The sequence below is a fragment of the Podarcis vaucheri genome (genome assembly GCF_965113315.1).
Source record: "Podarcis vaucheri genome assembly, chromosome: 2".
In the NCBI taxonomy this organism is placed as follows: Eukaryota; Metazoa; Chordata; class Lepidosauria; order Squamata; family Lacertidae; genus Podarcis; species Podarcis vaucheri.
In genome coordinates, this window is record NC_138760.1 from 68189882 (window position 1) to 68216803 (window position 26922).

The following is a 26922-nucleotide window of genomic DNA, read 5'->3' on the forward strand; positions in this document are numbered from 1 at the left end:
AGTTAATTAATAGGTTAGACCGTTAAGATAAATTATAGAATAAAAATTGAGAAAGATGGAAAGAATTTGCTGAAACAATTAATTGAATTAGATTACAAAAAGGGAGGTGTGAGGAGGTCGATGAAACAAGTAAATGAAAGATAAAGATATGGAAAATGGATGTGTGTTTTAATGTTATTGTTCTTTTTTGCTGTATTGTTGTATTGTTTTTTATGTTTTCTTTTCTCTATGTATTGTAATGTATGTCCTGTTAAAATTTTTTTTTTGTTTTCTCCCCCCCTTTTTTCCTGTAATTTTTAAACTTCTAATAAATATCATTAAAAAAAAGAAAGAAAGAAAGAAGAAATCATCACTTGTAAAATAAGCAAAGCATTGTCTCCCCCTTTTGCGAGACCAACACGTTGGTTAACTCTGATGCAGTTTCACAAGGCATTCCACAGTTTCTTTTTGCTTGCAAGTTACACCCTTTCATTGGCTGGGGTGATACTCATATTTGTTGACATAATCTGCTGTGTGATGGGGGGACTTGTGTGAGATGAATGTGCAAGACAATCAGTGCTTTGTGAATAACTGCACACGTTTTCAGACTGCCCTCTAGAAAGCAAAACAAAATATTGGCCTCAAAGCTGTGCCTTATTAACAGCATTCTACCACAGCTTGGCCACCAAACATAACATGCTGAAAGTTGGAACAACTGTTATGCTACAGCAATTACAGCTATACTCCCAAACAAACACCTTTCAGTTTAAAATAGTATACTTTAGAGTTTGATTCAAGAGCCCTGGGAGCCTGACGAAAGACCAATCAAGGCTACAATCCTAAAATGTATTAGTGAGGAGCCCAATTGAACACCTCTGATCCTTCAGCCACATACTGCCCTTCATATGGGGGATGCACACATCGTACAATCATATGGGAAGACAGTCATCAGGTGTATCCAGTCATGTGATGAGACATGCTTGCTCATTCTACATGGGTAGGTGCCGGCAGGGGTCATTATCCGGTATATATTTCCAAGGCAGGCAGCCTTTCATTTTGTGGAAAGCAAAATGGGAAACTTCAAAGTAACTGTAACAAAAATAATATGTGGTTCCTCACCCTTAGAAATGTATCCTGATCGATATATAGAAAGCCTACCAAGATATATCCAAAACCTACCAAGTGGGCAAAGGCCACTATTTTGAAATACCAGAATTGTTGTTGTTACTCTGAGTGAAATGAACTTTGAAGTGCCAGATAAGGGCGTTTAAAAACAAGAACAAGAACAAGAACAAAACATCATTGAACTTATACGAAAAAGATTAGGAGAATAAGAAACTGGAAAAATAAAAATGGCAGATCGGCCCATCCCTACCCCAATGCCCTTTCTTTCTTTTTAAAATTTACTTGATCCTATTTTGCTTAATGCCTCAACTCCACTCCTTGCACGTATCCTGCCAAATGCTTCCATTCACATTCTCAAAGGCCTCACCCTCTATATGCCAAGGGGAACCGAGGCGGAGAGAAAAGAAGATGGAAAGAGGACAAATTTGTTCAAAAGGGATGGGAGCCCCTATGTCCCGCCAGCCTGGGCAATCCTCAAATGTCAATTAAAGCTTTCCAGCAGAGCACTGAGCCACTTTGAATTTGCATGCAGCCGCAGGAGTGATTTGGAAACTGTTGGGGATGGGGTGGAAATCTGCATAGGTTCCCCATGACCAAAGTGGGGAGAGGAGGGCAGAGGTGGGTGGTCGGAGAGAAAGAAGGTTGGGCTCCACATCTTATGAAATACATTCAAATGAGGCAGAAACAAACCTACACAGTGACTCTGGATTTGCCTCCCTCCCTGCATTTCTGACTCTCGGCATGGAGCTGGTGCAAGTGTCTGGAAAAAGAGCAAAAGTAAGTAGATTAGTTTACAAACTGGGGCCTGGGTGGTGGCCAAGAGGCTTTCGCAATTCAATTTTGCCCTGCAAAAGTGCAAAAAGTGTGCAAAGCACAATTTTCAAAAGTGTGACAAATGTGAGAAGAAAAAAACTGAACATAGGAACCGGGAAAAGGGCTGGAGTAGGACCGAGGTGTCCTCCAAGAGAGGAGAACGATTCACTGAGAGCCAAAACAAGCGACAGTGAGTACTGAAGAAGCACGTTTTGAAAAGGGAAATCCTGAGAAGAGTAAGTGAATGATATTGTAAATGAATGACCTGAGTGTAAGTGCATGATTTTGTTGATTTAAAAGCAACACCTGGTTGGTGCTGTGTTGTAATCTATGGTGAAAATGCTTTCTTGTCATTTTAGTTCCACATACTAAGAGGAAGTTCATGCATTGCCTCACAGATTTGCCAGTTACACCTGTTAGCTGAATAATAATGCACATCAAAATTGTGATTGGGGTGGGGCTAAAGAAAGGAATGCATGAATGGAAAATGATAGTAAACTGCAAGAGCCAGCTACGAAATGATTTTAGGCAGATTTCAAATTAAGCTGGAATCCCAGGAGGGTTAGGATGCAGTGCACATCCAGCCCATGGGGCAATAGCCAATGGACATTCTGTGGACAGCCAGACTTAATATCTGACAGAGGAGGCAGGAAGAACAACATAGAGACATGAGCTGCCCTAATCAAAGTAATGGAGTATGCTGAAATGGCCAAATTAACTGGGAAACTTAGAAATCAAGACCATAACAAATATAAAAAAGAATGAAAAATGTTTATTGCTTATGTACATAATCATTGTAAGGAAGTTAATACATTAGTAGGATTTTTAAAGCACTTGTAAGATTATGGAGAATATTTAAATTTGGAGATAATCAAAGATAAAGACGTTATTGACATGCATAAATTAAGACAATACAAAGGATCCCTCGACTTCCCTCTACTCCAGTCTTCTTCAACCTCAGCCCTCCAGATGTTTTGAGACTACAATTCCCATCATCCCTGACCACTGGTCCTGCTAGCTAGGAATCATGGGAGTTGTGGGCCAAAAACATCTGGAGGGCTGAGGTTGAAGAAGACTGGAGTAGAGGGAAGTCGAGGGATTTGAGTAATTCCAAAACATGGATTTAATACTATGTGAATACAGTTGTTTGAAATTTCTTATTTTATGTTTTTATTTTTACTTTAATGTGATGGTTTTGTTTAATTGTAAAAATTAATAAAAATATTTATAAAAATAAGAAGAAGAAAGACATGAGCTGCCTTACAGTTTATATTCTTTTTATTTAAAATTGTACACCACAGCAATATGTTTAAGGAACAGTGCTAAAGAAATAGTTTGTACCAAGAGACATCCAGTGTCATACAAATGAACTTCCCTCGGCTCTCCTGCCTCTGCAATCAGCTTTGAAACAACCACGTTCAGAATTCTGCAAGCTGGAGAACTTTCCCTCACAGATGCATTACAATGCGGAACAGTCTGAAGTTCACTGTTAGAATGCTATGTCCCAGGAGGCAAATGTGTGTTCTGGGGACATTTCTTCCCAGACTTTTCTCTGTGGGTGCTCTGTAACTATGGATTACCTTCCCTTTGAGACTTCATTGGCCTCTGTCCTCCCACCCATTCACCTTTCTTTCTAGGCTGGCCTAGATAGTTATGTTATCTAACTCAAAACTCAAGTCTATTCTGAATTTCTGTCACATGATTAGGCAGAATCTGTGGTGTGTAATATATGAAGGAATGATATGGTCAGCACCATGTCTCATCTCATTTGATTTCTCCACTCAGGTGGCTCCAGTCCCCAGTTATGTGCCAGCTCTTCTGTTAGAGTACACCAACCACCTCAGGCAACACATGCTGAGGGACAGTGACTGCAGCTCCTTAGGTGTTCCTCCTGGTAATTCTCTTGTGTTGGAAGACAAGTGTTGGCCTGTCCCAAACTCTCAGAACTAGCCATTACAGAAATAAAATTCAGTAATGAAAGAAGCCAGTCCAACTGGCTTCTGTGCATGGAATGGTGAGGGTGCCATCTTGTCCTTCGTCTTGGGCAGAAAAATGTTTTGAATTGGCTTTGGAGCAGCTGTGATCGTATAGTGGTTAGTGCTCTGCATTGTGGATTGGCCCTGGAGCCTGCTCACATACCAAACCAGCGATTTTCAGGAGTAATGAGTTGTCCTGCCAATTTGCAACAGAGAACGAATTTCCTTAGCTCCTTAACTCTCTGCTAATTGCCTTCATTTGCCTGTCTCCTCCCTTCCACCTCATATATGGGTGGGATATAGCCTTTAGCTAGTGCTATTATAATTTATCTAGGAGGACTTGGGTGTTATTTTTCAGGTTCCGGCTCCAAATTGAAAAGTACCTGTTTATGTTGGTAGTGGTGGTGATGCAGATCCAAAGATGGGTGGCGGGTTCTCAGCATGGATGAACTGGAGTGTAGTAGTCATTGTGTTTCTAAGATGTGAGAAGCAACAGCTCAAGATTCCACTGGGTCACCCAGCAACTTTAATTCAGTGGTAGTCAATGTGGTATCCTCCAAATATTGTTGGGCTACATCTCCCATCAGCCCTAGACGATATGACCAATGCCATGGACGGTGCAAGATGGAGTCCAACATCTGGAGGGCACAGGATCAGTTGCCCCTACTCTAAACCCTAAAGAATATGCAAGCCACGTGAACAACTAACCTTTTCATATGACTGCAAATATGACTGTATAACACTATGACTGTTCATAGTGAATTGCTTTGTTGTCAGCCTCCAGACTCACAGAAAGCTATAAGCAGCAGATTATCAGATTTGCAGAGGAACAGCCTCTTGGATCCAAAGTTGCAGGGAGGTCCTAGAAGTAACATGTAGAAGATAGGAATGTAGCACATTTTTCACAGCCAATGTGAAATGATATTAAGGTGGCAAGTGTTGTGGGAAGAGCTTTAGTCTGAAAGCCATAGCCACAGATATCCAAAAGCTGAAATATGTTTAGATTGTACTTAAGAAAACTTAATTCCCAGGAAGTTTGTCCCATTGGACTCTGAACTGTATGAAGGATTACCTACAGAGTACTACTGTTTCAGGGATGTAGAGCTGGAAGCAGAACGGATAAATCTGCTCTAGTTTTGTGGGTTCAGAGTAATTTTTTCCTCCTCCTTTCCTTTCCACCACAAGGAAAGTCATGTTTCAGTCTAAGTGCACAGGGAATCAATCATTCAAAGCCTGTATAGATCATGAATCAAAATCATTTTGCTATTGAAGACTGTGGGTGACCGGCTGGTCCTTGAACTAGTTGCATGTTAGTTAATATCATTGGGGGAAAGTCACCCTGCGATGGTCTGAACTGAACCCTTGATGATAATGCCATTAACTCATGATAGTGCTGTTTCTCTGAAGAAAGAGTTTCAGCCATTGGAGAGTGTTGCGTTTTAGACAGTGAAGAATATGCTTGCTGGAGGGATATTCTGCTTGCTATTTCATTCTCATGGACCTCAAAGGTCATCCAGTCCAAACCACTGCTGAGGCAGATTGTCAGGAAGGTTTGCTGATGTTGTTACTGTTTTTATAGTCGCACCACTGTTTATGATCTCTCTGGATTCTTTCTTTTTCAGATGTCGATCTCGGATTCTTTGCTCTCCTTCTATCAAATGGTTTCCCGTAGAAAAAGAATAACAGCCGGTGCCTGTAGAGAATCGAACTTGCGTCGCTGCCTTTCCACCTCGGACTTAGTGGCTCTGGGTGTGGGCAGTACTTTGGGTGCAGGGGTGTATCTCTTGGCAGGGGAAGTAGCCAAGACCAGTGCGGGCCCCAGTATCATCATTTCCTTTCTGATTGCTGCTCTGGTGTCCATCCTGGCAGGATTGTGTTATGCTGAGTTTGGAGCCCGGGTGCCTTTGACCGGATCAGCTTATCTCTACAGCTATATAACAGTTGGAGAGCTGTGGGCATTTGTCACTGGTTGGAACCTGCTGCTCTCCTATATAATTGGTATAAACAAGTTTGGGGCTTCTGTGTTTTGACATCTACAGTGTGGTTTCATTGAGATGGGCCTAAGAAATAATAACTAGGCAGGCAGAACTTTTTTTAAAAAAAGTTGATGTGAGTTGAATTTGTAGCTCAGAGCATGTGTTATGCATGCAAAAGGTTCCAGGTTCAGACTCTGGTATTTCCAGTAAGGCTGTGAAAGGTCCCATTCTTAATCCCTGGAGCACTGTTGACAGTCAAGAGAAGGGTCTAAGTCAGCTTCATCTGAATGGTTCAGACAACCACATCCACTCATGCCCATTTCATCACTGGAAAACTTGGGTGTCATTCAACTAACTTTTTCTGTTAGTTCAAGGATTAGTGCTAGGGAAAGGGGATGTGTGCCCCCACACTATCCCCAGATCTTCTCTGGAGGCTTGGGAGAATCCGCAGAACAAATTCAGGGGAGAGAATGAGAGAACATTCTGCTGCAGGAGAAATCCTTGCACTAACGGACTGTTCACCTAAGCACAATGTTGAACGCAACCCCTAGACTACACACAGTGTGGATGGAAAAAAATGCTGCATCTCCTGTCAAGAAATGGTCCCCTATTTCTTTTGGGCCTCAGTGAATTTAGTCCGTGGTTTTCCAGCGATGTGATGGGCGTGAGAACTTCCACTACCAATCATTGGCAGCCAGTCATTTATTCATTTGAAATAAGGATTAGCACAAAACCATGAAGAATCCATATGCGAATACAAAATGGCAGTAGAGGAGAATAGGTTAGTATATACTTATTTAAGATGACCACCCTCCAATGTGATACAGTGACAGGACATCTCTCATGCAGAGGTGTGGTTTTTTTACTGCAAATAATGTGGTCATTTAAGACACATATTTATCTGACACATTTTGTAACTTGTCCTGATCCAATGAAGGTCAGTATAGAAATGTTTTGAATGATAAAATAAAATCCTATCAATGTCTGATAGCTAAATGTTGCTGCTCATTTGACTTCTAAGGGGATCTTATATGATAGGAGAGCTTCCGCTGCAAGTTCAGATCATGGTGGGTGCATCATTCCCAATTGGCAAAAAAGTGGGTTGAGTGATAGCACACTTAAGCTTTTTATTTTGTACTTGTTATTTGGCATAACATAGGTGATGTGTCGTCTGGACTGTCAAAAATGCAGTGTTCCCTATAAAAGCAGGATGAGCGTAAAAACTGCCCCCCCCCCATAAACTGAGATGAAAAGACAGAATGAGGAAAAAGAATTATGCAGCCAAGGGGTGAAATGGGTGAGCACGGAGGCAAGAAGAAAGACATGCTCTTTGTACTGTCATATATAATGTATGTGCTGCCCACACAGCAGTTTAAGGCTGACATACTTCCTTTGAAAGAGAGTGCTAAAAGGGCACAGCTTCATAGTACACAATGGACATCTTATACCTGAGAATGCTGTTGTTTTGCATGGACCATCAGAGGTCCATAAGCCTTGAAAAGCTGATACTTTATACCTGTGTACATAGAACAGTACATAGGGCCCTGCAATATCCCTTATTTTTAAGGTTCGATGTACTGTACCCATATTTGGCAGTGTTATCTTTAAACTGGCTGATTCTCTATAGGTACCTCCAGTGTAGCCAGAGCATGGAGTGCTACTTTCGATGAGCTCCTGGGCAAACGGATCAGCACCTTTTTCAGCACCCATATGGCCATGACCTCTCCAGGACTAGCTGAATACCCTGATATCTTTGCTGTTTGCCTCATTGTCCTACTGACAGGTATGCTTGTACTGATTTTTATTATATTTTTACTATTGTAAGGATCCTTGAAACCCACCCTGCACCAATTTTATTGGAGATTGCCCATTAAATTTTATACATGCAAGGAGTTTTTTCCTTCCCACCATGGGCTTAATGCAACTGTGACAAATTGGTTTTGAATAATAGTAGCATCTCAGTATAGTTTCCAAACCCTGTAATTGTCACCCACAGTAGGGTCGGGGGAGAAATTAACTTCAGTTTGCATTTAGCTTACCTAATTCACATTTTCAGACACAATAAGCCCAATTCTGAAACAATACCCAATTTACACTTTCTGAAGCCATTCATGAGCACAGCAATCCTTTGAAATTCACACTTATCCAAATTTTGCAGTGCAGTTCTCCAGCCAAGTAATGTGAACAACAATGTGTGTGTATAAATGCATGCGCATGAATGACAATAACATCCAAGATGCATTATATATGGGGAAATTGCCTTTCAAAAAGGTAAAATTGCATATAAAAATGTTTATAGTAGGAAAAATTCTCGCAGAAATGCTTATTAATTTTCCTGAGAATTTCTTCTTAAAAGACATATGCAAACTTGCGGGAATGTGGCAAACTGAATTTAAGATTGGAAAAATGACAAACTGGGAGAAACCAAAACTGGCCTATTCACCCATCCCTACCAACAGGTCTTTTGCATTTACTCTGTTGCTGTCTTTCTTGTTTCTGCTGGACTTGCCACTTGTTCTTTAACAGTTCTCCATGGTTTCAAGCTATGGTCTTTCTCAGCCTTACCTGAGTTTGCCAAGAATTGAACATGGGACCATCTTCATGCAAAGCCCAGTAGTAAAGGACTAGAGGACATGCTTTGTGGAGCCAGTGTGGTGTAGTGGTTAAGAGCGGTAGACTTGTAATCTGGTGAACCGGGTTCGCTTCCCTGCTCCTCCACATGCAGCTGCTGGGTGACCTTGGGCTAGTCACACTTCTCTGAAGTCTTTCAGCCCCACTCATCTCACAGAGTGTTTGTTGTGGGGGAGGAAGGGAAAGGAGAATGTTAGCCGCTTTGAGACTCCTTCAGGTAGTGATAAAGCGGGATATCAAATCCAAAACTCTTCTCTTCTTCTTCTTTCCACGCAGAAGGTCTAATATTCAATTCTTGGCAAGTTCAGGTAAGGCTGGGAAACACCCCTGCTCTCAGATTTTCCATATGGTACAAGCAATTGCTCATATCTACTGTACTTTGCAAAGGACACTGCCTCAGGCCTCCATCCATAATAGTTGTGAGGCCCAAGCAATGAGAAATTGTATCCGTTGACTCCTTAGGTCTCCTCTCAGTTGGGGTAAAAGAATCCACCACAGTGAATAAAGTCTTCACAGCTGTCAATGTGCTCGTCCTTCTATTCATTATAATAAGTGGATTTATCAAAGGGGACCTGAAGAATTGGAAGATGAGCAAGAATGATCTGTTAATGACTGCTGCCCTCAGATTTAGGTAAGAGAATGGCTACACAAGCTCTTGGGCTGCAGTAAACACAGGCCACGCGGGTTATATTTCTACAGAGGTTACAAATTATTTAAATATCTATTTGCTGTCCTTTCATGAAATCCCCAAACAGCTACCTGACTTTGCCTAACGGTAGGACGGATCCATGTCCACCTACCATTTTCCTGCCTCCTTTGCTGTACCTGTCTACCAACTATATCCAATCAGATTCTTCTGACATTGACTTCCTTTATGTCACCTTCCTTGACAGGAACCAATCTGACAATGGAACTTGGGACTTTGGGGCTGGAGGGTTCATGCCCTATGGCTTCAGTGGGACCTTAGCTGGAGCTGCTACCTGCTTCTATGCTTTCATTGGGTTTGACTGCATTGCGACTACAGGTAAGCAAGAAAGGAGACAAATACAAAATGTCCATGACTGATAACCCCATCTGGCAGCTAATAAAGAAAGGAGAAAATATCTATTCACCTCACAAGGGAGCCAGTTGTTATTAAAGCTCTCCTGTGTCCATTTCCCCTCCTAAGAGGAGTGGAATGTGTTGTGACTTAGGCATTGCTGTTGTTGGAACAGAAACCCACAGGCAATCCTTTTGGAATAACCGAAGCACCACGTAAATCTTTGCTTAATCTCTACAGTGACAAGTTAACCATACTCGTGTGAGACAATGTGTGGATTTCAGAATGATGTGTGTTTATGTTTACTAGGGGAAGAAGTAAAGAACCCCACAAAAGCCATCCCAATGGGGATTGTTCTCTCTCTGCTCATCTGCTTCTTAGCCTATTCCGGTGTTTCAGCTGCCTTGACCCTGATGATGCCTTACCACCTTTTGGACACCATGAGCCCTCTGCCAGTGGCTTTTGAATACAATGGATGGAGCATGGCCAAATATGCTGTGGCTGTGGGGTCTCTCTGTGCTCTGACCACCAGGTAAGGACAGGATGTGCAATTTTCCCCATGCTTGCATTTTAAGGATATAAGAAGAATGTTGCTGGATCAGACCAAGGGTCCATCTAGCCCAACAGTCTGTTTCCAGCAGAGGCCAGAGAGATGCTTCCAGGAAGCTCATATACAGAGCATAGAAGCAACACCCCTCTTCCCCACTGTTTGCTCCCCAATTAGTGACATTTAGAGGTTCTGTTTATCTAACATGATGACTAATTGACCTTGATAGACTGATGCTCTATGAAGTCATCTAATTCACTTCCAGGGCTGTCACTGTATCCTGCGGCAGTAAGTTTTATAAATTAATGGTACCTTTTGTACCTTTTGGATCAGTGTAATTAGCTGACCCCACACATTAGTATTATAAGGGGAAAACACAGTAATCTTCCCTCTCTCATTTTCTCTCTATATATAATTCATAATTTCATAAAACTCTACTATCATGTTTGCCCTTGGATCCTCTTTCTACAAAGCTCTGGTCCTCTGGGTCATAAAGATTTCTGTTTTATGGTGATTATAATCATAACATCTCTTTGTGTGTCAGGCATGTTTTGTGCACCAGCTACCAAGGTGCAAGCGTGATTTCACTCATGAGCAGAGATGGAGCTTTGGGGTACAATGAACTCCTAAGGCATTGGTTTGACCTCAAGATCTACAGATCTACACCACTTTGATAATAGCAATTAATAGTTGTAAGACTCATTTCGACTGAAGCACCAGGTAGATCCTGGAAATTGGTTCTCTATGCTTGATAAAGGTCTGCTTTATTGTGTGTAATGCAAGGTCTCTTGTACATCTTGTTGTACAAGAGTCGGGTAAAGAAAAGGAAGAAGAGGCTATGATCTTGAGAATTTTCTTCACTTTCTCTGCCTTCTTGTGTAGCTTGCTAGGTTCTATGTTCCCGATGCCACGGATTTTATTTGCTATGGCCAGGGATGGACTCCTCTTCCAATCTTTGGCCAAAGTGAGCAGCCGACAGAGCCCAGTGATTGCAACTCTGGTGTCTGGAGCTGTTGCAGGTATGCATGGAAAAAGGCTCTAACATTAATTAGACCTCAGAATGAACCTGCCAGTAGACAATGGACTAAGAATCCTACTTTGGACTTGATCTAGTTTAAATATGAAATAAGGAACCTAAGAAGACCCCTGCTGGGTCATATTTGGGTGCACACATAGTCTAAAGCAAGTATGGTCAATGTTGTGTCCTCCAGATGTTGTTGGACTCCAGTTCCTATCAGCACCATTCACTGTGGTCAGTTGTCAGGGATGATGGGATTTGGAGTCAATAAACATCTGGAAGGCACCATATTGGTTTTCCCTGCTTAAAAGCAATACTAGTTGCTTTAAAAAAAGTCTAGAAACGGGACATTAGGCTAGCATTTCACCACAGAGCAGGTCAGCCTGTTAGACTGCAAGAGTTCCTTGACCTTCCCCATGCCAGAATCAGGTGGATTCCAAGGTGTATCTCCATATGCTTGTAAAATGCAAGCTTTTCATTAGCGACTAGGGCCTGTTCCCCTGCTTGCTTTGCTCACCAGCATTATCTATCCCCACAACCCACCAAGCCTCCCACCTCAACCCCTTCCTCCTCCCTTCACACTTGGCCAACTTCTCCTGCCGCTATACCTAAACTACTCCCATCCACCCCAGGCATAATTCCTTGCCTCTCCTTGATCACATCTCCATCCTCTGGGTCCCTCTTCCTCACCTTGCCTTGGCTGCCTCCTGCTCACCTGCCTGCATCACCACCCTCTGGTTCCTTCCTTCTCTCCTTGCCCTGCATATCTGTCCTCTGGATCCCTCCTCCTCTCTTCTCCTCAGTTGCGCCATCTGCCTGCCCGATGGTCTGGCAGCTCATCACACTGAAGTTCGCAGTGCCACTTGTCTGTGACTTCCTTATAATTTTATATATTAGAGAGAAACAGAAAGAGACTCCAGCCAATACTCTAACACCTTCTCCTCATGAAGAATGAATCCATTGAGCCATTTTTGTGGTTCCTTTCTAATTGCGATGGCCTGGGAATCTGATTCAGAGGCTGAACCGGAGGAATCCCAGCCTGCACAGGAGTCCCCGCCTCCAGGGCTGGCTGAACTGGGGCAGGGCCTTGATTCTGAGGCGCCTGCACCTGTGCCGGATCCTCAGGAGCAGGCACCAGGTGAATCCACTCTGGCTCCGGAGGTGGTTGAGGACTCAGTGCCTACAGGTGAGTCTCCCCCTGGGTCCAGTAACCCTTCAGCCTCTCCTGAACTGCAGAGGCTCAGGTCAGAGAGGCGGAGGGAACTGGTTTCTCCCAGGAGGAGTGCTCGCCTTAAGGCCAGGAGAGGCGGGTCTTCTGGGGGCCGGGACCGCCCCTGGCCTTAGAGAAGATAAAGGCCAGTTAGCCCGGTCCCAGGTTACGGGAGCAACATCGTTGAAGAGCTGTTTCGGCCAGCACCCAGTCCGGTTCCCCCAGAGTTTCTGTCCTTGCCCGGCTCCTCGCTGTGGACCCCGCTTCGGCCGTGGAGGACTGTCTGCCGACCCTCGACTCAGGTCCTGGACCTCTCCCCACGGTAACCTGCCCCCTGGACCAGCACACTAATATTGTCTTGGATTGAATAAGGACAAGGTAAAGCAATCATTTAAATGCTCCAGGTTATAACTTCATATCTCTGTTTCAAGGAGATTGCACTGGAGTGCCACACTGGGCACATGAGAGACCACTTAGGTGTACCTTCCACATTTAGCTTGATGAAATGCTATAGCTGACAAAAAAAGTCACTATGGATGGATTTCTTTTCTTTTTCTCTTTTTTTCTAAACAAGATTATGTAAATTGTCCCTCTGTCAGGATGCTGTCAGCAGCTCCCAGCTGGTTGCCCAGGAAGCAGAAAGACGAGGAAAAGTTTCTTACCGTCCTTTTTTATTCAGTATTTACAGAGAGAGGCTATAGAACCCAGCCTCTTGGATAATGGTGATGCCCCAAGTAAATCTCTGCCCCGCCCCCCGTCTCGCCCACTTCCTCATTCGTCACTTCTACGTGTGCTGCCCTCTGTCTTTGAGCTCGTTGCTCTCCTGCTTTTAAGGCTTTCCGGGTTCTGGGAGAGAGAGGGGCTGGGATGCTTTCTAATGACACCGTGCCAGCCAGCTGCTGTTCCGATTGTGCCTCCTCCTCTCCCATTATTTCCCAGCTTTTCCCCTCATCTGCTTCTGAGCTATGATGTCCCAGAAACCACTGTTGTAAATCTATACTGTCTTCCTCTTCTTCTTCCTTGGGAGGGTCAGGATGGGGAGGCAGTCTCCACCATTCCTCCTCCACCCAGTCCCTGACCCCCTCGTTGAAAGGAGGTCCCCAGACCTGTACTCTCCTTGACGGGAGGGAAGCTCGCTGGGAAAGGGTTTCTGCAGGAGACCGTATCTTCATCTACAACGCTACAAGAATTAGCAGAAAATATTTGGTGGTGTTTTCTACAGGCCCTCTTCCTTCTTCTCACAGGTTTAATGGCTTTCCTTTTTGATCTGAGGGCCTTGATTGATATGATGTCCATTGGGACATTGCTGGCCTACACACTAGTAGCTGTCTGTGTGCTTCTCCTCAGGTAATGAGTTGTTCATTATTTATTTCTCTCTGATGCAGATATGGAGTGCTCATCATGACAACATCCCATTGTAATATAAATGTCATTCCAGAGAAGTAGCTTCATTGGTCTGTTTTACTTTTTTTAAAAAAGATCCTCCACCTATTGTAGGATAAATAAGACACCTTCTGGAGCTGGCTTCTGAGGTAGCTATGGTGAAAATGGAAGCAGGGCAGTCTTTATTCCAGATTAGTTAATCTAGAATACATGTCTGCGGCTCTTTCCATTATCAACACTGTCTGCACTCACCACTGGCATGAGATCTCCAACAGGCTACCCCTGATGAAATGCAGGGGAAATCAAAATTGGCTGGGTAGAATTTCAAACCATATTAGACTAGCTTCTATTTTACACATTTTAAACAGCCATGGCATTAATTCAGGGCACGCCCTTGCCGTACTGACAGTGATGCAATTGTTTAGCAGCTGTTTCATCTGCTTTGTAGCAATTATCTCCTTAAAACTAGTAAGATATCATTGGGAACAGCCTTTGGATTTCTCAACCACACACACAAGTAGATGATAAAAGAAGAGAGAACAATTCATCATAAAAGAGATTATTCAATCGCAAGGCACAGTCTGCAAGGCCTCCTTTGGCATCTCTTTGTTCAGAATCTTGTTGCATGTGAGTGAATGTCATCTTTACCTTCTTTCTTTGAGCTGGACATTCTTGGAAACCTTGCACTGCCAAGACCACTTCTACCGTCAGCCAGGGATGCTGCAGATTCCACTGACAAAGCAATCTGGACAAAAGGCAGATACTAACTGATGTGTTCATTGATGTTTAACTTGCTTTGCAGGTACCAACCTGATCCCAGCTCCCTTGGCCCACCAGAAAAGAAAGGTCGAAGCAGAATACCTTGGGTGGACCTCCTCATCCATCCTCAGATGATCCCGAACCAAAGTTCCTCCACATTAGTGTCCCATTCTGTGCTTGTCATTGGTGAGTATTGGAGCATCAGTTGGAGGGGGGAATGCAGTTTGCATTTACAGGCAAACTTGCCTGATTCAAGCTTTGGGAAATGATACCCAGCCACTGTAAAAATTTGCACTTCTTTGAATTTTGCAGTGTATACAAGTTATGCAATGACCAAGTAATGTATACACCAATGCATTAGGTAATGGAAAATAAAAATATTAGGAAAATGTGCTTTGTAAAAAATGTGTATATGAGGCAACTTTGCATTTAAAAAGTTACTATTAGAAGAAAATTCTCACTGAAAAATGCAGGTGAACTTTCATGAGGGTGTAACGAAAGAAATCACAAACTGATGTGGAAATTGAACTTCAGATTGGAAAAATAAGAAATGAGGTCTTGAAGTTAAGGGAGCAGGGTGAAACCAAGCAAGGAGCTGTTAACTATAAAGAATCACCCTGCTTAGTTATTACAGACCTCACTTGAAACAAGCACAAATAACCGGTTCATAACATTATCCGGTCAACTGAGCCTTGCCTTTTTGATTAGTTCTCTTCCAGTGCACTTGTTGTGGTGCATGGGGTGGTCTTTTGTTCCAGGAAGATGCCCCCTGCTTCCTCACAGCATGGTTTTCAGAGTCCATTTTCTCTCCAGCTGTCCTAGTCTGCATCACGTGTGTGCTGAGCACAGCAGGACTGCCATGTTTGTTATCTGGAGGTGCCTGGTGTGTCACCTGCCTTGTTCTCCTCTTCCTGGGGATTCTGGTGGTGTCCCTAATCATCTGGAGGCAGCCGCACAACCAGAAGACAGCAGACTTCACGGTAAGGAAGAGACTTCATAATTGACACTGCCTAGCAAGCCTCATGACTATGTTTGACATGTTGTGGATGTTCATGGGAAGCATGCATCTACCTGGGAGTAACTCAACACATAGGATTGCACTATAAGGGTGTGTAGAGAAATACCTGTCAACAGGGGGTTTTCTCTGTGGGGTGAGATCCACTTCTTACCACCTTTGCTTCTGACCTGAGGGCTGTTTATCTGCTCCTCATTGTCCTTCCCAATGCAGCCTGTGTATTGTGTGTGTGTGTGTGTGTGTGTGTGTGTGCGCGCGTGTGTGTGTGCATGCCAGCTTGCCAATATCCTCCTTAAATTGTGGTAAACTGGGCACAGCACTCCAGGTGTGGGGGTACTTTTCTCCCTGCATGCTCTCTCAGAGTTACTAAGGGCCTTAACAGGGAATAATATTCTTTTTGTACCTTTCATGTATAATCTCAAAATATCTCTGCACTCATTTAGGTTCCGTGTCAGCCATTCTTGCCCATCCTCAGTGTCCTGGTCAATAGCTACCTAATGGTCCAACTCAGCGGTGACACCTGGCTTCGGTACATGGTGTGGATGGCTATTGGTAAGGCTTTAAGAAATGTGCCACAATTCAGGGAACTTCAGGAAATAATAATGATTTGGAAAGTAAGTGTCTTCTGAATTTATTATAAGGCAGTGCTACCTAGCTCGTATCCGGACTAATACAAGATGGGCATCAGGTTTGGCAGTGCCCTGACCACCACGGTGGGTGTGTTTGGACCCCCTACCCTTCCTTCTTTTGCCAGGATTAGGCAGCACAGCAGCAAAGATGCTGGTCTAGCTGCTGAACCAACCATTGCATTTTCTAATATTTTGCTCCTTCTCATGGAATTGGTTCATGCATACCTGCTGGTCACTTGATGACTACAGTATCAGCACTGTAGCAGACCTGAGGTGCAGGCAAGCAGCAGGGTATGTAAATTATATAAAACTGATGTGTTTAAATGGTCCACCATTGATCTAATTCTAGAGCTGTCACATCACACTGCATTGCCTCAAATACAGTGCTTTTCAACAGAGATAGTTCAGATGTTCAACAAGGCAAGCCAGTCAGCAAGTGCTGAGTAACTAAGAGAAATCAAATTAAATCCATGTATGTGTGACTTAGTCGGTGAAGGAATTTATGCCTAGAAAATGACAGTTACAGAAGAGCATTTCATCTGTAGGCTAAATCAGGGGTAGCCAACAGGGTGCCCTCCAGACTTTGTGGACTACAACTCCCATAATCCCCTGGCATTGCCCATGCTGGTGGGGCTGACGGGAGCTGTAGTCCAAAACATCCATAGGGCACCAAGTTGGCTAACCTGAGCTAAATGTCCTGATGTGATTTCAAATGAAGGAGCTTTCTCTAATACGGATATATTTGCGAGGGGGAGGGTCTATCTGGGGCATTGTTGGTTCACCTTGTCCTCTTATGTGCTGTAGGCTTCCTAATTTACTTTGGCTACGGGATCCACCACAGTGCAGAGAGATCCAGCCACCAAGATCCATCCCCAGAGAAGACAAAGCAGGCAACAAGTGACATGGATCCAGCTGTCACCTGGGAAAAATAACTCTGTGGTGTGGAGCAACTATCTTCCCTGGTGAAAGGACTTCATAAGAATGGGATTTCACCCTTCCCTTAACTATCTATAGATGTGTCTATTTATAGCACTCCAAGCTGGTGCTCTCCAACCTGGTGTTTTGGGCAACAACTCCCATCAGCTCTGGCCAGTGCAGCTATACGTGCCGGGATTAATGGGAGTTGTAGTCCAAAACACCTGGAAGGTATGAGGTTGAGGAAGGCTACTCTTGAGCGAAACAAATAATTGGATACTCACAGTTAAGTAATGCATGCAATTCATATCCATTGGCTGAGCAGGTGTAGCATTGTGGCTGAGTTCACCAACAAGCTGAGTTATTGGATGAATGGAACAAGGTTCACTGGTGCAACGGGACTTTCCCCCCACCCCCTAAAACTGCTCTGCAGGGTTTGGGGAAGCCGCAGAACAGGTTTAATAGGGAGAAGTCCCATTGCACAAGTGGATCTTGTTCTGTACCCCCATTTAGCATGGTTTCGTTAGACAAGCTGCAGTTCCCACAGCTTTGCTCCTCGCCTCCCCAAATCTGCAATGTGGGGATAATGGCAATAACAGTGGCACATCTGGTTGTGCAGGTTTATAAGCTATTCAGGAAGTTTCCCTGCTGCCCAGTTGGCATTGGCCTTCCAAGGTATGGAGGGTAGCTGAGCTGGCAGCAGAGAGACCTCTGATGGGCCACATCCCCTCACTCCCTCCTGTGATTCTAATCACATGGGGGAAGCTGAATACCCAAAGGGAACTCCATCTAGAGCCCCGTACCAAATACACACACTTCATAAAGGCAATCAAATGGATGGCAGACCCGGCCAATACCTGGCAACGGGTCTTTCCTAGGGCTACCACTTTCCAGTGAGGCTTAGCAAAATCCTGACTGGACATACCTGAAAAAGAGGGGGATCTGCTCTTCCTCATGTTCCAGAGAGGGCAAAGCTGGGCACTGTAGTTTATCCCAAGTTTATGCACAACAGACCTCTGTCTTCTATTGCTCTCACCCAGTTTTGCTTGCTGAAATTTGAAATGCGCTTTATCCTGCAGAAGTGTCTGTAGTTGTGCATTCCTTGGGGTTTGGGAGCAAACAATGCTAAAGTTGCGACAAACTTTGTTTAGACCATCTTTTACAAATTCCCCATTTCCCTCATCTAAAACTAATAAAAAGGAACTTTTATTGTTGTTATCATTTATTATCTTACAATTAATTGATAAAAGTCACAGCTTATTTATTGAATCATGCTTGCGCACGAACTAATTTGCTCAAAAGCAGGTTGCTGCACGTGCTTAAGTATCACAGGTTTTCCTGAAGTTACTCGCAGAATGGTGGTGCAACATGCCATTATTTACTTCAGTCTGTTGCTTGTGATGTGCCAAAAAATTTTTTCTGTATTTTTTGTAACCATTGCCCCATCAGTTAATGAGCAAATATATTGCTACCATTTAACCTTCTGTTCTATTCATGCTCAATACCATTACAAATACTGACTTTGGGTGCGTTCAGGTGTCATTCTACAACACTTGCCAAATTTTGATGATCCTAATGGTTTGTTTTAGACCATTAGAATCTGTATGTGTGGTTTCTCATTTAGTGTGCATGAAGCCAGCAACACAGAAAACCGAGAGAGAGAGAGAGAGTTTATAACAAATCAGTTTTTAAATTCTGAAAAATATATATCTGAAGGCTCTTTTTTGATCTGGTCAAATGGAAATCCAGATAAGAAATAGGGGCAGGATTCACTTTATTGAGTCCAGTCAGAGAAAGCCCTGCTTTGCTTGCTAAAAAGGAATTTCCCCTGCCTCCACCTGTACCTAGGAGTGTGAGGGAAAGGAGGATCGTTCCATCTGGCCAGCTGCAATGCTTGCAACAAGGAGTTGTTCACCATAGTGTGACGTTTAATTTCACCTTAGATATTTATGTCCCATACTCCCAGTTGTATAGTCACAGCAATATACTGGTAAGCTCTGTGTGTGTGTGTGTGTGTGTGTGTGTGTGTGTGTGTGTGTGTGTGCCAGCATAACTCCAATTTAAGCAGAGTTTAAGACAGATTTACCAGTTATATGTGCATAATATGTCCAGTATATCAAAAAATCTGCCAAAAGACATTCACTTTAAAGATGCTGTAAAGCATTCATATTTTAATATCTTTGTTACATTTGTAGACTGTCCTTTCTTCAAGGATCTCATCTTAGTATTCAGAGGATCTGATGACTATCTGCAGCTTTACAGCATCTCTGGAGCTGTACTGGGAGGAGGAGGGCGGGAGAATTTTGGTTCAATACCTATCTGGTCCAGGGTTCCTGAAATAATATGTATCCTAAAATACAGCTATATATTAGTGAAAGTAACATAGAAAAAATGCATCGAATTAGGGGAAATTGCTTGGGGGAATAGAATATTGGGCAAAATATACAAAAATGTGTATCACTATGAGAAATTCAAGCTAAAACTCTGATAAATTTCTATAAGGACTTTTAAAAATAAACAAATCTCATAATGATGTGGAAATGTGGAGAACTGAATATTAGAGAAATGAAGAACTGAGAAAACAGAAATGAAGAGACTCTTCCATCTCTAATGGAGAGAGGCCACTGGTCCTCGCCTGAGCTACTTTCATTAAATCTAAGAAACATCAACTCTTTTCTCTGCCCACCCCCCACTGCTTTCTGTGGAATGCATCTGAAAAGGGATCAGCCATAATATTTTGTAATTGGAAATTGTTGGTTTTAAGCCTGGAGTGCGTCTGACAGAGTGCTGCACTGAATAGGCCTATTCACCTCCCCTGTCGGATCCTGACCCCTTGCGGCATTCATGTGTGAAAGGGGTTTTGTTGAAAGGGGCAAGCCATGAGTTTGCTTTGCTTTGAAATCTCCTTCCTACCCACTACTACCCACCCCCTCGCCTTCCCCGCCCACCAAGGAGAACACTTTGGTGTGAGATTTCTTCTAGGCTGTGAAAGTTGCAGCAGCACATAGCAACTTTGCCACTTGTAAATTGGCTGTGCAGAGACACATTTTCTTGTCTCTGGTTCGTCCCAGGATGGATTTCAAAGTGCTGGCTGTTTGGAGCTGCTTCACCCTCCTCTTTGTTTGGGGTAAGTCTTGTTTTCCTTTGTCCTTTGTCCCTCTGCGTTCCTACGATTCCTCTCCCTTCTCTAGCAGAAAAATAAATGTTAAAATGCTCAGGGCATTTCTCCATTTCCCACACAAGGAATTTCTTGTGGGGAGCATGAACACCCACAGCCTCATTGCTGCCGTACACCAGGAGCTAATCTGGGGTAGAGATCAGCTCCTGAGCTTTGACCTGGACTTGGACTAGATTGCAAGTGCAGATTTCCTACATGTCCAAACAATTGGGAACACTGCTATAAATATGGGAAGACGTACCTAGGCTCCTTTGAACCCTTGGCAAGGAGCTGTATTGGCACCCTCCTACAGAAAATACCCACTTTACTACAATAACCACATTAGAAATTACTACATTTTACATGACCCAAATACTTGAAGCATCCAGAATGAGGGCAATGCGAGGAGGAAGGGCAAAACAACTCCAAATGCCCTTGTGTCGTGGTGCAAGAAGGATAGGAAACTTCTTCCGCTTTTGATCTTATCATTGCAGCATCACTGTGTTGTCACACAGTGACACTCCATAGTCTGATAGGTCCTTTTGGGGTACCTGCCCTTGCCCCGAACCAACCCCTAGGTACACCTCTGGTGAAGGGGCAGACAAGAGAACAAAGCTACTCAGCAAACTTGCAGGATCAACATTCGCCAGAAGATTTGCTGAACATGATATATCAGGACCGTTTGAGAATGTCATGATTTGGGTGGACTATGCTTGCAGATACATGCATTTTGCAAAGAGTCCAAAATTTTAATTTGAGTTTTTTTAGAGCGGGAGAAATTCATTCTGCAGGCAAAGATAGGAAGTCTCTTTTGAAGCAAGATGTTCTGTGAACCACTAGGCTGCCAACTGCTTGTGGATCTCATTTGGGCTCAAGTCCAGAAACAATAGCAGATGGTGTGGTGGGGCTCACCTGTCAGGTGAGTCGCTGGCTGCTGCTTGCCAGGAGGGGTAAGGTGGCAACAAGATCTGTGGGATGCAAATGTACCAGTGGAGCCAATTGGGGGCTCTTGCCCATGCATGTGCACCATGCCACCTCCAACTAGGTGCTCTCTGGCTGTTTTGGACTACAACTCCCATCAGTCCCGGCCAGCACAGCAGCACTGACAAGGGCTGATGGGAGTTGTAGTCCAAAGCAGTTGAAAGGCACGCACTTGGGAGAAGCTTAATATCTGTTAGTGTATTGTGTACAGTGGTACCTTGGAAGTTGAATGGAATCTGTTCTGGAAGTCCGTTGGACTTCCAAAACATTCGGAAACCAAGGCGCGGCTTCTAATTGACTGCAGGAAGCTCCTGCAGTCAATCAGAAGCCATGGAAGTCACGTTGGATGTTTGGGTTCCAAAGAACGTTCACAAACCAGAACACTCATTTCTAGGTTTGCGGCATTTGGGAGCCTAAACGTTTGACTTGCAAGGCATTCAACTTCCAAGGTAACTCTTTGTATTCAATTGGCAATAGTCCTGATAGGTGTGGCAAGATGACGTTCATAAATAGAAAGTTTTAAAAAATAGGATTGGTGCAAGAGACTGGTGACACCAGTCCTATATCATGTATATATGAAGTGAAGGTCAAGGCCACTACTGTGATGTTTCATATAAATGTTTCTCTTCGTAGCTGAATGCCAAAAAGAAAAGCCTTCAAAAGCTATGGAAAAGGCAGCCACGAAGGAGCTGAAAGCCAGTGGCTCCAAATTTCCCAAAGTGCCAAGTAAAAAACTTAAACAGGGGCCTCCAAAGTTTCTAAAGAAAAGCCAAGTTAAAGCCACAACTGTTCCCAGGGAAGGGAAGCTGACCATTCTGACCAGGGCAGTGGCAAAGGGGCAGTTCCAGAAGGTGTCCAATATGCTGGTGCTAAGAGCAGGCGAAGCCCTCGACTTGCGCTGCAAAGGAAAGGCGGTCAAATGGAGATACCCTCCCTACTTGGACGACGACGACGTGGAGAGGCGACTGCGGTGAGCATGTTGACGGCAACTGCCTGTGTTAGATAGATGTGGCGTGGTCTTGTGTTCAGTGGTGAATGTGCTTATGGATGGAACGTCCCAGGTCTGGAGGGGAAAGCTCTTCCTTGCCTCATCTTTGCCCTTGTCTCTTTCAGAATCAGACACTTGTCTCTTTCAGAATCAAACACTTTGAGAGGCACAGTCAGCTGACCGTCGCCAATTCCACCGCGGCAGACACGGGCGAGTACAGCTGCTGGTCCTTCCAGTGCCGTGACAGCGAGTGTCGTGATGGAGAGGACAAGATGGGCAAAACATTCATCTTCTTCACAGGCCAGGCTTTTTTCTTGGTTTAAGGTGGTGGTGGGGGGGTGGACCTCTTCCTCCTTGCTTCTGGTCTCCCCTTTCCTAGTCATTATTTCCTAAGACACCCCCACACACTTATGAGGGTTACTTGACAATACTGGGCAGGGCCAGAAGAAAACTGGGTGGAGCTGCAAATGTGAATATTGCGTCTGTGCAGTTGGCTACTTTTAGACACACTTACAGCACCACCAGCCATCCTCGGTCCATGCATATTCCATCAGGAGGGTGAGAGGAGGACTGGTAAATGAAATGGCTGTGGAGGGGGGGGGTATGGCCTGGGGATTAGTCCAAAGGTGCCATTTCAAAAGCTGGGAACCGTTTTTGTTGAGAGGCAGCAGCTTTTTTGACAAATGATTGCATGTGGATTTTCTAGAGAGGCTATAGATGACAGTAATGTATGGACCTGCCCAGGAGAAGACGCTGTCTCTGCACATCCAAGCGCCCCTTTCTGTTTCTCCCTCAGACCCTCAGGAGCTATTTGTGCCCACAGAAGATTACTATGAAGTGATTCAGCTGCGTACAAACCACCCCACCCTGCTGCCATGCCAGGTGACAAATCCAGCAGCCAAAGTGACGCTGCACCGGGAGTTCCCCCCTGAGAAAGTGCTTGTGGATGGACTAGACATCTCGCATGATGTGAAGAGGGGCTTCATCATCCACCGCCCACAACCTTCCCATGCCGGCTCCCTTTTCTGCATGGCCAATGTGGATGGGGTGAGGCAGATCTCCACAAAATACATGCTGATTTATGTGAACTGTAAGTTGCCTTAACAATTAATCATCTATCTCTCTATCTCCCAAGTGTGTGCATGTGTATAAGAGAGAGAGGGAGAAAGAAAAGTCCAGCAATCTGCTTGCCTTTTTCATTTTAATGTTTTTTTTAAAACTCAGCTTGTAAAAAAAGTTCAGCTAATCCAGCGGTTATCAACCTGTGGGTCCCCCAATGTTGTTGGACTACAACTCCCATCATCCTTGAGCTCTGGCCTTGCTAGCTAGGGATGATGGGAGTTGTAGTTCAACAACATCTGGGGACCCACAGGTTGAGAAAGGCTCAACAGTTCCATTCTTTTGCAAAAGGGAATGTGACTATGAGAATACAGGTGTGTTCATTCTATCCAAGGGATGTGCTTATGCTCAGGGAGATTGTCATGCTGATCAAGGAAAAGGAGTCTTGGTTTGCTGACCACAGGTAGCAAAGGAATGCCCAAAACTGATTCTAACCTAGGACTTCCGGGTTAGCGCCTCCGGCAATGGCGGATTTCCTCTGATCGGGAGGAATCCGCTCCGTGGAAATTAGGGTCTGGACCGCCACGGCGAGGAGGAGACCCATTAAAAACCACAGGCAGGAGAAGCCTGTGGACGTGAGATTCAGCTGGCACCCTTTGCGCCTCCCCTACTCGCGGGGAAACCCGGTTTTGGGGATCCGGAGCGACGTTGGGTGAGCGGCGCGGTGCTTCGAATCGACTGCTTCTTTCACGGAGTGAAGCAGCATTGCTGTTGCCGGAGAGCGCTGACTTTTTCCTGTGGACAATTGGACTCTAAACAACTGCCCGTGAGTAGAACGGAAAATTGGATCTCTAAATATCTTAATTTGGCATCGAAACGGGAAGGTTCCAAACAGGAAGTCCGCCTTCCTCTTTTGTAAATAGATTGAAGCAAAGACGTTGCAAGCTAAAGCCTGGAAAGTCTCTTTGTAAAGGATTAAATCTCCATCGGTTAAAATTACTAAACCCCCCTTGGAAGCAGGAGAAGAGGGGGGAAATTTTAGATCGTTCAAGCCTGCAGGAGAGAGAGTGAAGAAAGATAAATTACCACTGTTTCAAACCTGGGAACGGGCTGCCAGCAAGATTGACGTTTTGGGAAAGTTCATTGACTGTGAATAAAACGTATGTTGATAGATTGTTAAATAAGAGAAATATATTGTTTCCATTGTTTCCTTTTGCACTTAAAAAGGAGTAAAAAAATAACTGAAAATCGAAACTAACTTTGTTGCTGGATCTGCGCTTAAAAGGATGGATACAAATAGAAATTGTTTCCTCTAGAGGGAGCTTTTGAAACTGTTGCAGGAGTGGAGCTGGGGAATTTTCCAGCTGTAGAGATTAAAGACCGTGAGAATCAGAGATTGACCTTGGACAAGAATGTTGACAGAAGAAGCCTTGGTGATTGCATTTTGCAAGACAAGTGCTTTATTGGAACAGCTTCATGAGAAGACGGACGTGATGATTATTAAAATTGACAATTTGGGACAGAAAATGACTGATTGGGGACAAAAAGTGAATACCTATGCAGAAACTACTCAGGTTTTGATTCAGGAATCTGTTTTGACATGGCAAACTGTGGAGAAGACGAAGGAGAAAGTTGTTGTTGAACCTCAAGTAATTCAAGTGGAGAGAGCCCCGGCCTCACAGAGGCAATTTGATGAACATAAGCTGCCCCAGGCAGAATCTGGGAGAGCCTATGAGAAGGGAGGGGGAAGTATTGTCACTTTCCATGATGTCCACTGAATGAGGCCTTTTTCTCAGGCAAGAAGTAATTCTGATTCGGCAGGGTGTTGGCGGCACCTGTCAAAGTTTGGAGTCATTATTCTATCAGTGACACCTTGATGCAAATATTTGCCCATTGCTGGACTTGCACAAAGGCTACTAGTCAGATTTAGAAGGCTTCACAGGCAAGGCCTTGTCGCAGAGCATCACTAAGGCCGGAGAGAGTGTGGGAGAGGCCTCAGACTCAGGATCCACTGCCCCATTTCCATTCAGCCTGTGCTCCAAGTGGGAGAACTGTAGAATTTTGCCATGCCATGCCTATCTAACAACTCCACAAGGAGCAATGGGGCAAAGGCAGAAACTGATGCCTATATACTGATTTCTTTTGGTGTGTGTTTTATTTCCAACTCTGCAGATCCTTCTTCAGTTCCCAAGCCAGCTATCAGAGCTTCAGTGGCCTCCTTCCGTGTTGGAGACAATTTCAATGTCACGTGCACTGTCTTTGGGGAACCAGAAATTGCTGTCGATTTCACGTGGGAATATCCAGGACAGCAAGTAGGTAACAGGTTGCTGATGGGGTGAGTGGGTGTGGGATAAGAAAAGTGGCTTGTACTGTAACAGTACGGGTCTTTTAAGCCCGGCTCCTTTCCTGCTGATCTGTGGAATTTCCCCCTTAGAAATTGAACAAAGGCTAGCCAAACCCACAAACCTAGCCAATGAGAGCGTACAAAGATAAGCTGAATAATGATTGGCCTGACCTCCTCAAATGAGTAGGCCAGAGGCAGAATGAAAACACAAATTGTTCCTCTGCAGATAAACACCAGGCAGCCTTGTCATGCGGTTTGCTTGCACCTGAATAATTTCCAAGTTACAGGAGTGGGTGCCGCTAGAATTCCACACACTGGGAAAAGCCACTGCTAAACTCTCTTGTGCACTGACTACCATGTGGTCTGCCATGTTTCTCAAATAATGTCCTTTCTCACTTTCAGATTGGCAGACCACCCTACGTTCGCGAACGCACAGATTTGGTGCGACGTGGTGGGCAGGTGCAGCAGGAATCCGAGAGCATCCTTTACGTTGATGAAGCACGTGCTGTGGATGATGGTTTGTACACCTGCACTGCTGAAAATCTGCAAGGAGGCACTGCAGTGTCCACCCGCATTCGCTTGGTTCCAGCCTCACCAGCCCCGAAGAAGGCAAAGTCTGGGTAACCGCCTCTGGTCCGGCATTGCTGAAAGTCCAGGTCCTACTGGAAATCCAAAGACTAGAGGCTGCCATCAAAAACCGAGGGATAAACAGTTGCCTTCTTTTATTTTGTCCTTTACCCTTTTCATGCTTGACTCATTAAAGTAGCACAAATCTTTTTGAAGCAGAGGTAGAGTACCTTTTTGCTCGCAGGGATATTGTGAAAGACAGGAAAACGCTCAAAGATATTCATGACTGTTGCCAGAAAAATGCTATCTTGGGAATTCTGGCTCTGTGTGAACATCTTATTCACAGGGCCAAACAAGATTATTAAGATCTATGATCCGATCTCACCCCTCTTTAAATGTTATGTATATATCAGCCTAGAGAGACTCCAGACGGGATTGAGACCATTTGTCTGGTTACGGAGGGTTAACCCTGCAATTTTCCCAATTAAGATCGCTGCCAGCAGCTATATGCCCCGTTACGGCATATATGCATGTACATGCAACAGCAGTTTCGAAGGCAGATACGCATGAGCAGAATTTCAGTAAGTAGGCGATTTATTTATTTTTTAAAGTCCCCCCAGCACTACAGTCCAAATCTGTATTAATGACATCCATATCTACCCCGTAGGTCCTATTGGACAAAATGTAGAGCTGGGAGTTCTTGCCATCTCATCTGCTCTGGCCCTTGTGGAGATGGCAAAACCTTTATCAGGTAGCAATTTGCATCACTGAATGCTTCTAAAAAAAAGGAAAGGAAAAAAGGCTTTCACAA

At 44.2% G+C, this 26922-nt stretch overlaps 2 protein-coding genes across 9 annotated transcripts; both read left to right on the top strand.

Moving 5' to 3' along the window:
- Positions 1-1728: 1728 nt before the first annotated feature.
- On the top strand, positions 1729-18236 carry LOC309525970 (cationic amino acid transporter 2-like). Of its 8 annotated transcripts, none has more exons than XM_082211783.1 (13): positions 3425-3471; positions 5516-5651; positions 5763-5891; positions 7497-7652; positions 8963-9131; positions 9394-9524; positions 9849-10071; positions 10969-11105; positions 13559-13661; positions 14500-14642; positions 15270-15436; positions 15915-16023; positions 16905-18236. In XM_082211783.1, exons 1-13 carry the CDS (start codon positions 3433-3435, stop codon positions 17030-17032), a joined length of 1770 nt encoding a protein of 589 aa, XP_082067909.1. In that variant the 5' UTR covers positions 3425-3432; the 3' UTR covers positions 17033-18236. The 8 variants fall into 8 exon arrangements, with proteins under 8 accessions (XP_082067905.1, XP_082067909.1, XP_082067910.1 ...); XM_082211784.1 differs by having other exon boundaries at positions 5516-5642; XM_082211779.1 differs by lacking the exon at positions 3425-3471 and adding an exon at positions 1729-1881 and having other exon boundaries at positions 5516-5891.
- Positions 18237-19951: 1715 nt separating this feature from the next.
- LOC309525984 (platelet-derived growth factor receptor-like protein) lies at positions 19952-26913 on the top strand. Its single transcript, XM_082211814.1, has 6 exons — positions 19952-20142; positions 21787-22123; positions 22290-22441; positions 22938-23231; positions 25373-25512; positions 25947-26913. The coding sequence occupies exons 1-6, from the start codon at positions 20088-20090 to the stop codon at positions 26166-26168; spliced, it is 1200 nt and encodes a 399-aa protein (XP_082067940.1). The 5' UTR covers positions 19952-20087; the 3' UTR covers positions 26169-26913.
- Positions 26914-26922: the final 9 nt, after the last annotated feature.